The 11,764-nt window shown below is 33.7% G+C and overlaps 1 protein-coding gene across 1 annotated transcript; it reads right to left on the bottom strand.

Moving 5' to 3' along the window:
• Nucleotides 1–9,865: 9,865 nt before the first annotated feature.
• LOC145667958 (uncharacterized) lies at nt 9,866–11,074 on the bottom strand. The gene has a single exon (XM_081735383.1). The coding sequence runs from the start codon at nt 11,072–11,074 to the stop codon at nt 9,866–9,868; it is 1,209 nt and encodes a 402-aa protein (XP_081591509.1).
• Nucleotides 11,075–11,764: the final 690 nt, after the last annotated feature.

The raw sequence follows: 11,764 nt of genomic DNA, 5'->3' as shown, positions 1-11,764 counted from the left end.
CATATATACACACCGTTTAAACCAAGAAGGCAAAATACACTAGCAAGCATACACTAGAAATTCGGATTAGAAGAAATTTAAAATGAGAATCCGGGCTCTAACATCTCTCAAAATTTTCAAAAAAGCTATCGATTGTAATCTAATTCCAATAATTGATCAACTAAGCAAAAATGTGAAGGAGATAATGCAAATACTAATCAACTGTGTAAATACCGACCAAAAATTTTTCAAAAAAAGGCAAAAACAATTCAAAATTACAATAATCTCGTAGTTCACAAACAATATATAAATCCGAGCTTTTACTATCTATTACTTTTACTAATCGTGATTCAGATTTCAAAGAGTAACTCAAACTCTGAAAATTTCATAAATTTCAAAGCTACTTGACTGAGTTATAACAAATTACAATTAATATTTGGAAATTCAGAAAAAATTACAACAAGGTTACCTCAGCAGCCGAATAATTCAAAATAAATTCCAACTTCGATATCTCTTATCAATCAGATGAAAAATAATCCAATAATAACATTAATAAAAAAAGGTATATGGACTTTAGAAACAACCTATGAATTTATATAATTCATCGGGAGAAAGAATAATCTTCCAATCAATTTACTAATTTATCAGTCTAAAGAAATTCAATTCTCGCAATGTTGAACTATTTAAAAAAAATGTTAATACTACAAAAATTCAAAAACAATATAGAAAAACACAAGTTGTATTAAGTTTCAGCCTTAAACAGTCATATATCCTGCATTTCTAACTAATCTGAAGCAAAAATACGGCAATGAATGGTTTTCCAATTTTTAGTACGAACTTTCGACTCAACCTAATATTTGTTCTGAATTTCACTTCAATACAAAAACACTTATACCAAGAATTTCCATTCCGTGAAGTCAAAAAATCGGATTAGTTTTACATAATTAAAGAAAGTTATAATTTTAAACTTACTCGTTCAATTTCTAAATCCTGAACGATCAAATAAAGTAACTGGTGTTCAGAGCATTAATTCGCATTTTCTCGGCCAATTCAAAACTATCGCAAAAAGTACATGAAAAAATATTCTTAGATTAAGCAGATAGGAAGGTAATCAAGAATACTGGATCATAAAATAACGACTCGACACTCTTCATGGGGGGGGGGGGGAATTCCGTAGAGAAAAATATTAAAAAAAAATTGACAAAATCACAAGAGATAAGCTGAAAGACCAACCAAAATGGACTAATCTGCAACCCACTCTTCGGTAAAGCACTTCTACCCCTCTACACATGCAGTCAAAATAGGTCACTTACCATTAATATTATAGACGTAACAATTTTTCTCCTATTCGTTTACCTGTCCCGGACTTCTGAATCTGCACCCTTTGGTCTCTTTGTAGACTTGTATTTTTTACACTACTGACCGATCAATGGAATTATGGCAGTGTAACGTAGTTTTTGTCAAAGCGAGCCTACTGATCAAAAAGGACTCTCGACAAAGACAAAGAAAATTTCGAGAAAAATCCAAAGCAGCAAAAACCATTAATATTGTGCAATAAAAGGCACAGAATTAAAGCACAAACTTCAATAAAATAAGCTTGTAACACACTCATTACTATAGGTCAAATAGACCATGCTGCCCACTTGAATCACTTCCGACCATTTTAAACTTTTCTTCTTTTTTTAAAAAGAAAGAACAAAAAAGCACAAAACAAATTCGTAATCTTTCACTCGTATTTAACAGAATTAAGCAGCACTGAAATATGTGATATTGCCCTTCATAAGTCACTCACTTTCAAAACCACGCTACACTGTCGATCCACGTCAACCATAACCACTACACGAAGCACAGCCAAGAGGCAGAAACAAGCAAAAGAACAGAACTCAAGGCTAAGACATGTTGTCCCCGAGGAATATAAAAGTCAAGTCATCGCCGGGAAGCTTCCTCCCGCGAACGACAGCTTGAATTCGAACACAAGGTTGCCAGCTCTGAACACCAATTTTATTCTCTCGTTCTTTCTAACATTTTTTTTTAAAAACTACCAAATGATTAATACATTTGAAAACCCTAGTTATATTATTTTTTAATATACAAACAATGAAATCTTTTAAATTTTTGAAGTCGGCAATTATGAACCACTCAGAAAAAGATAGAAAGTACATTTCTTTACAATAACAATTCTCCTTTGACTCAAACCAAAACTGAAAAAGTGCATCTAAGATACTTATGTAACAGATCGTTACATCTTACCTCTCCCAGATTTACAATTTTCTTTGCTCTCTTTATTACGCTTCATTGCTCTTACCTCTCTCAGATCTACAGTTTTCTTTGCTCTCTTTATTGCGCTTCACTGCTCTTACCTCTCTCAGATTTACAGTTGTCTTTGCTTTCTTTATTGCGCTTCATACACTCTTACCTCTCTCAGATTTACAGTTTTCTTTGCTCTCTTTATTGCGCTTCATTGCTCTTACCTATCTCAGATTTACAGTTTTCTTTGCTTTCTTTATTGCGCTTCATACGCTCTTAACTCTCTCAGATTTACAGTTTTCTTTGCTCTCTTTATTGCGCTTCATACGCTCTTACCTCTCTTAGATTTACAGTTTTCTTTGCTCTCTTTATTGCGCTTCATACGCTCTTAACTCTCTCAGATTTACAGTTTTCTTTGCTCTCTTTATTGCGTTTCATTGCTCTTACCTATCTCAGATTTACAGTTTTCTTTGCTTTCTTTATTGCGCTTCATACGCTCTTACCTCTCTTAGATTTACAGTTTTTTTTTTGCTCTCTTTATTGCGCTTCATACGCTCTTACTTCTCTCAGATTTACAGTTACGGGGATGAATAGTCGAAGAATGAGATGATGGCTACTGGCATGACAGATAATCTGGCAACCTTCGTTTGTGAAACTTTGAATCAAAGCTACCTACAGACAGTTACTTCTATAAAGAAATTATAATCCTCCTAAAAGAGAATGTTATGAGGGTTCATATTGAAAATACAGCATACACTATATCTTCATATATTTTTATAGCCAGAATTAAGAAAAATACAAGAAGAATAATTAACCCGGCAGCATTGGCGCCAAGTCTCACAGACCCGTGCCACCTGTTTTTTTTAGCCTGTTACTAGTAGCTGACAGTTGCTTCTGATTGGGGTTCAAATTGAAAATTTTATTTTTCAATAGACACTTCTGAACATGATTTATTACCTTGTGGTGACAAAATAAAATTATCAACAAAAAATTTAAACAAAAAAAATAGGTAAATGATTTAAAATTTAAATGGAACTGTGAGACTAGGCGCCAGTGCCTCAGGGTTAATTTAAGCCACATTGATAAACGCACAAAATCGCAGCTACAATTACATGATTTTAAACAGTACAATCAATTCGACTGCAGACTACACAATTCGACCTGATAGAAATATATATATATATATATATATATATATATATATATATATACAGAGTGTCCCAGGAGGAAAAGGCAATATTTTGAAAAATGGTAGTATGGGTGATAAGTGAATATGAAGATAGGTCCTAATCTCAACGGTTTGAAAGCCACAGGTTGTGAACCATACTTTTTTAATTTTATATTGATTATTGCTCACCCTGTAGTTATTCTACAGAGTTCTTACATAGCGGATTTGAAAGGTGGTGAAATGATCTTTCCAATGATATGCAATATGTGGCAGTGGTATTTTTGGAAGAGAAGTTATTGAGGGATATTTTGGAATCAGTGTCGCCATCCAATTTCTTTAAATAACCTTAACTTTCTCAAATTTCCCTCAATAGCTTCCCTTCCGAAGACAACACTGCCAAATGCTGCATACCGTTGGAAAGGTCATTCGATCACCTTTCAAATCATCTATGTCTTACCTCTGTAAAACAGTTACAGGGTGAACAATACGCAACAAAATCAAGAATGGTTCACAACCTGTAGCTCTCAAACCGTTGAGATTAGGACCTATGTTCATATGAACGTTTTTTGCTTAGAATCACTCATACTACAATTTCCCAAAATATTGCCTCTTCCTCCTGAAACACCCTATATATATACCCGACATAACGCAAAATTCATTTCAGCATACAGTCTACCTCACCTGATATAATACATTAGACATGTCTTAATAACAGGAAAATGAGAAATTATCTTGAAGAAATAAAGTTTAAAAAAACTTTAATCAGTATATTTTTCAAACCTACAATACGGCTGAACATTTTTCGAAACTTGTTCCATCGAACTGGAAGTACATCTTCTGAGAACTGTTCTGATTTTAATTAAAATACAGATCTGAAATGTACTATGTGACATCGAAAGGTCTAAAGTACATTTAATGTTCAAATAGTTTTAAATAACGAACATCGATCGTTCTTTCTTGAAGGCGTTGTATTTCAGACTTTTCCGTAGGATATAAGAATGTGCTACATGCATACATGAAATATTAGTAATAAGACCAGAGAGATTTTAAATTTCATAAGTTAAAATTTCAACAATACAAGTCCATATGTGATATTTGAAAATGAATATGAATAATGTATTCGGAATGGGCTTTGGATGGAGTTGAGAATATTTTCTCTCTCCCGTGTGAGTTGAAAGACAAAATTCCTTCTTTCGATCTTGCATTGTTTGGCCTAATCCTCGTTTCGCCTAACCAATTATCTGACACTTTTATGACAGATAAAAGATAAGCTTTACGTCCGTCATTTTAGGCGAAATAAGGATACTCGTTTGGCCTAATCCTCGTTTTGCCTAAAATGGTGGACTATAAAAAATCGTGGAGATAAAACTGGAGGGAAATTTTTCGAAAAAAAATATTCCCTACTATGTGAAGAACTGAGAAATACAGATGCAAAACCAGTTAAATCCCTCTTTCTATATTCAGTTGCATAAACTGTTAAATCCCAAACCTACAAATAACCTAATGACAAAAGCGGAATCAAACCCGGTTAATTCCATATTTCAAACAATTTGAGGTTTCTTACTGTATAGGATTAGTTTAGTAATCTGAATATTTATTGGAACTCTTCGTAAATCATTCGAAATTTTATTTGGCAGAATTTGAAATATGTGCTTTCATTATTTTTTTTTATTTTTGGACTGAAAATTGAAAACAAAAAGAAAATGAAATCTATAGTTTTAGTCCCACGATTATGCTAAAGGAGACGGTGATGATGAGAAATGAATGAAATGGTGGAATGAAGAAAGGGGGAGGAAACGGGAAAACCCCGAGAGAGCCCACGAGCACATGTGTGTCCACCACAAAGTCCACATGGCGGGATCGAACCAGGGACCCCAAGCACCGGAGGTGAACGCTCTACTACTGAGCCACCGCGCACCCCGGACTGAAAATGGTGACACTATACGTCTTAACGTAACTATTTGTGAAACTTACTAGACAAATGCACGCAAAATCGAAAGAAAACGATACTCTAAGCAGTGATGATCATAATTTTGTTATCAGACAACACCAAAATTGTCTAGAAAACGTACAAGACACATGAAAAACTGGAAACGAAATGTAGCCAAAAGGACAAGGTGAGTGGACTATCTATGGTTAAAAGTCGTTTTTTTCGTATTTCAGGGTAACTCTTTACTTTGAACAGAACATTGTTGGATTAGGTTCTTCTCTAAACGGTCTCTTCAGCTTCAGCAGAACCTCTTTCTTAAAATGTCTCGTGTCAATTATCATTCAAAATTATAACATGTTTCTGGTACAACATGTTAAAAAAATTTGCCAGTTATTTACCATTTCTGATTCTTTTTCTGCCACTGTTTTGCTCAAACTCAACATTGCACATTTTGTTTTGCTATATTTGAAATTCATTTATAATGGGATAATTGGCAAATTAATATTCGCCCTATGTTAGTCCATAAAAGGTTACAAACTCTTCCAAAATATAGTCATTCAGTTTAGAAATGTATACGGAAAGGTATTAACTCCGCTTGTAGTTACGAAGGGTTTGACGATTGAAAGCAGCTCAAAGCTCACGTTTTACAAAGAGATTTTTGAGGAATAGGAAACCGAGAAAATGGTGATGCACCAGAGGACGACGATGATATGGATTTCCATTTAGTAGATGATGATGGAGAGGAGGTTACATAATTCAATTTTTTGCACATTTGGATCCATTGTTTTCAATTTAGAACAAAATTAATGTAGCATTTATGTATCCAATTCATTTGTGCCAATCTTGTGCAATGTATAGTTAATAACATTCCCTCCTTCCAATATTTTAGTAGGCATAATACTAATTTCCGACTCTGACTCCCTTTCTTTTTGATAGGTTTTGTATCTTAAGCCTCAACAAAAATGGCCGCTCGTCCAGATGCAAAAGCTGTTATTTCCATTTACGTACGCAAAACCCGTTAAATCCAAACTATTTTCTTCAATAACGCAATTCACAGACTAGTGTGATTATACAGCTTTCGACAGACCAACACTCACATTATTCTTAAATTTTTAATGTTCTCTAGTTTCTAATATTATTTTACAATTATGACGTGTTTAAAGAGTTTTTCTCGATTTGTCACAAATTTTAAAATGTGAATTTAATGGGTTTTGCTATTCACCTACTCATATATATTCGTATATATCCATGGTCCTAGTAAATACATAAAGGAGCTTTGGTAATCCTAACCCCTCGAAAAAAGTTAATATAATATTTATCTATATATTTTTCATTTCTTAATTCTTTATATACTAGGGAATTTTCTCTTATAAAATTTCCCTCTAGTTGAATGTTCACGATTTTTTCTTATTGTCCGCCATTTTAGGCGTAACGAGGATTAGGCCAAACGAGGATCCTTTTTTCGCCTAAAATGGCGGACACAAATCTTATCATTTATCTCTCATAAAAGTGTCAGATAATTGGTTAGGCGAAACGAGGATTAGGCCAAACGTGGCGACACGCCTTCTTTCTGACTGTATATGTGATTAAAATCTTACAATAACGTTATACCATATATCTCACAAGATGCTCTACATACCATCATCCGTTGTAAAGGACAGTAATCATCAAGCAACTAATGAAAGTTATTCTTAGTTAAATATATAGGGCCTTATGCAGAGTCGTTCTGACACGTGATTAGTATGATACTAAAGAGTTAAACTAATATATGTTTCCTACAGTAGTCAGCCCTTTAGTACGACGCTAATCATACGTCAAAATGACTCTGCATAAGGCGCCATAGGGTCTATCCTAACGGCAGTGAAAAGTGACTGGTGTCATTTGGCTAGTACCGTAGCCAAGTGGTATACATTTTCCCAATTTCATGTACAAAACCTCTAATTGAGTATAATTTCATTTTTTTTTTACTCATTTGTTAAGTACATGAAAGAAAACTTAAAATCGTGGTTGAATAATAGAATGAGTTTTATGAACTTAATTTTGTCAGGTAAAGTAAAACTATATAGTAGTTTAAATTTGTAACATTCAGTAATCGTGTTTTAAGCATTTTTTAAATTTATCCAATTTGTAAGTTCGTGAGTATAATTTCAGATATATCTATCAATAATGATGAACTATCTCGATATGAACTGAAAATGGTCATAATGTACGCACAAAAATACCAAATGAACATACATACGTTTTACATAAATTTAACACACTATTTATATAAATAAAATTACTGCTTAAAATATATGTGTTATAGAATAAGTCAAACCAAAAGAAAATCTAAGAATATTTTAAAATTAAAATAAATAATAAGTGATTAATATTACAGAAATCTCCTCATTATCTGTGGTCTTGCCTTATATCATTCTCAGTGAATCACATACACACAATATCCATATTCAGTTTTAAAAAATAGAAATATAATTAATATGAACATTCCTGTAGTGTGAAATTGCTAAGTCCATTCATAGTCATAAGAATCTGAAGAACTTTCTGTTACAATAGTTTCTTGTTCTTGACTGATGGACATTTCTGGCTCTAACAGTAACGATATAACATCCCTTAATAAACATTTGAGCTTCTTGTTCTTGACTGATGGACACTTCTGGCTCTAACAGCAGCGATATAACATCCCTTGATAAACATTTGAGCTTCTTGTTCTTGACTGATGGACACTTCTGGCTCTAACAGCAGCGATATAACATCCCTTGATAAACATTTGAGCTTCTTGTTCTTGACTGATGGACACTTCTGGCTCTAACAGCAGCGATATAACATCCCTTGATAAACATTTTAGCTTCTTGTTCTTGACTGATGGACACTTCTGGCTCTAACAGCAGCGATATAACATCCCTTGATAAACATTTTAGCTTCTTGTTCTTGACTGATGGACACTTCTGGCTCTAACAGCAGCGATACAACATCCCTTGATAAACATTTTAGCTTCTTGTTCTTGACTGATGGACACTTCTGACTCTAACAGCAGCGATATAACATCCCTTGATAAACATTTGAGCTTATTTTTGGGCAGCTTCCTAAGACTCGAAATTATTGGATCTGATGAGACTGAAAGTTAATTGAAGACATCGCTCATAGTATAAATTCGTAACGATTTTCTGGAAAATCCCTCTAAGTATTTTGTTATATCTTTGTTGCAGGCTTCCTGTACCTCTTCTGATAGCTGATCAATAGGCAGTAGAGCCTATGAAATTACCGGTTGACTATGAATGAGAATTTTGTGTAATGTTGGGAGCACATAATACCAAGGATATCTCTGGACGAATTTTCTAGCAGTTTCCTGTGTATACTCTTGAAAGTTAGTAACATTAATGCCATAACCACTTGACAATGTTTGTAGGATTACTCTGAATCTAATTCTTATTTCTTCATCCACACCAGTTATTTCTGAAGATACTGTGGAATTCTTGAAAGATCGTCGAGCTGTATTCCCATCGTTACTATTTCTGTAACTTTGCTTCGGACGATCTACAATAAGCCCTAATTTGTCCTTTAAGTCCAAAGCGATTTTTGCTTTTCTTTTATTGAAAACAAGACTGTCAGCTGTATTTCTTACTTGCCACTTCTGAATGCTCAATTTATAGAAAAGAAAAATAGAAATTCAGAATCACCGTTCACAAGATTATCTCTGAAGTGACTGAAGAGGATGTTTAGATTATTATTCTGGCTCCACATATTCCTGAAAAGAGATAAGATAAAGAAAAGTTGAAAGCCACATCTTTCCTCTTCAATTTATAATAATGTATGATTTTGATTTTATCGTTTAAACCAGGAATTTGGGAAAATGTACCACTGTGCGTCGTTCGTAAACTCTACATTTAACTCTATATTGTGGTTGAATTAAAGCATTCACTTACCGTCTGCAGTCATTTCTAACGTGGCTAAAGAACCGATTAATTTTAATCAATCTTCGTAGTTATTTTCTGTAGTGTATAATTATTAATTAAAAAAACGGTACATTATGTAGACACAAATAGTATATTTTGTCACAGATTTCACTAAAACAGCTTGTAATTACCTAGTATTATGTTCGCTTCAAACGTTCTATCTAACTGCCGACATATTTAGACTGCCGTGTTGCCCATACCAGAGCTACCCCTGTATTATAACAGCGCGCCGAGTAGCCCACCATGTGGGCACACACAGATGTTGCTGTTCAGGCCGAGCTGCCCACGGCGTGTGCACACTGATCACCAGTTTCTTATGGTAGTTCATTTAGTTGGCCTGCTAGTATAATAAAACACTAGTGACCTGAGGAAAAATTGGTTTATAAGGAAAAATATACACATATTTTTTTGTGGAGGTCACAAGAGTAATATATATTGATTAAAAACTCTCTATAAATACTGGATTGTCTATGGCGTGGGAGGATAAAAAAAATCCTTATGGCGGCAGTCTAAATGATAATGATTGATTTATTCACTTGTCATAATTGTGCATGATATTAAGTATTGTAATAAAGGTTTCACTAAACTTCAAACTTGAGTTTTCTGGCATAATTTCCAAACACCCACTTCAAGAAGAAAAACTAAACTTCCTGTTAGTAACCCAATAAACAGAAGAAGAAAACACCCATACATATGATTCACTGTTAATGTAGTATGTATCGAAATGGTGTTTGTATCTGGTAGTTCTGGTATCATTTCATTGAGAGTATCCAAGTACCATTTTCTAAATATACCAGCTTCCAATACTCTGAAGATAATACGATTTGCTCTGTCCAAGAATGGAAAATGTTTAGCCACACAAAATGTACTCATCATCAGCCCAATCCTTTCTTCCAATACAGTAACTGGAACGCCTATCTCAGATGACATCACAATCTTCTTGATGTAAGGAATATGATAGCTACTTATAAGAAATGCATGTTTTGGATTGTAGAAGAACTCATCAAGGTATGGATGATTTTTCAAGGGTATGCGAGAATTTCGATATAACTCTCGAAGGAAACGATTAGCGCTTGTCTTTAAACGTTGTCGATACACTTCTCTGGAGACAATCATGACCCCTGCTTCAGCAGCTTCTTTGAACGATCTAATACCTGCGTAATATCTGGGAACAGTGAGATAGGAAAGAAGATGTCCACGATATGCAGAAGATATAATGAGTGAAAAACATACCCATAGCAAGAAAAAGTATCTTCTGCTGATATCCCTTGGTTGAAGAACAGAGATTTCAAGCAGAACAGAGACAAAATCAAAAGCGTCTTTTGAAATATTAGATAAAGCATTGTTCACGTATTTGTAGATTAACAGAACAGTATTAATACTTATCAATGTTATGAGTATTAACTGCCAAGACTTTGTTTGAAACGGTAAATATATGTTCATCCATTTGGGTAAAGGTCCAGCTTTCGGAATAACAATTACCAGGGACGATATGCGTAGAGGAACAGCAAATTTATACTTTTGAAATCTTTTATAATTAATGATTGTTCCTATTAACAGAAATTCTGTTTTACCATCAACGAGTTCATCTAAAATAGATGAACTAACATTTTCAAGACTTTCAGCATTATCTATAATTGTCTTGTGAACGGGTGTAAAATTCATATATTTCATTAACACTTCAAACATTTTTCCCAGTTGACCTTTATAACTAAACTTACCATTTCCTAGAGGAATAAGTTTTATACTAGGTAGATAATCGTAATATGTTGATACAGTCAACGTATAACCATTCATATTGGATGTATCAAATGGCACAAGTTCCTTAATTGATAAAATAGAACTATCTTCTTGACCATCAACATTTATATGATGAAATTGGTGTAAAAATGGATTATATGTTACTGCGTTAATACAACGTTTTTCATGTATGGGTTTTGGGTTTGATGCCTTTCTTCTACATACTCTGTGCACAATGAGAATCGTATTTATTAATTTCGCTGACCAAGTTATGTCAAATACATGTCTTGATATTTCAGACACATTTTCTACATCTTCTATAAAGATAACTGCAAGAGTTATGATGGAATTTATCAAATACGAACGTCTACCATATCCTATGATTTGTTTCAAGGTTTCCACTTTCCTGAATAAAATGATTACTAAGTGTCTGTCATTACAAAGTAATTGCATATCGTCATTTGGCGAGATATTTGATTGCGATGATAGTCTCACAAGTTCAACTGGAGTGTTGATTTGGATACGTTCTAGAAAATAGGTGTTGATTTCCACATTTTCTTCAGCAACGATACTGATTAAGTGTTTAACAGAAAAATAATCTAGCCAAGACAGTAAAGTATAATATGTAACATTTGGCGTTTCACCTATTGGTGGAAATTCCTTCAGATAACAGTTAGTTTTTGAAGTATTACTTACTAGAAGGAAACTCATAAGAGAAAATAAGTTTTGTATTTTAGTCAGCATTTT

Source organism: Thermobia domestica, chromosome 13 (assembly GCF_964235325.1).
Source record: "Thermobia domestica chromosome 13, izTheDome1.hap1.1, whole genome shotgun sequence".
NCBI classification, from domain to species: Eukaryota; Metazoa; Arthropoda; class Insecta; order Zygentoma; family Lepismatidae; genus Thermobia; species Thermobia domestica.
Note: the sequence above shows the minus strand (reverse complement) of the source record. Positions and strands in the feature narration are given on the sequence as shown.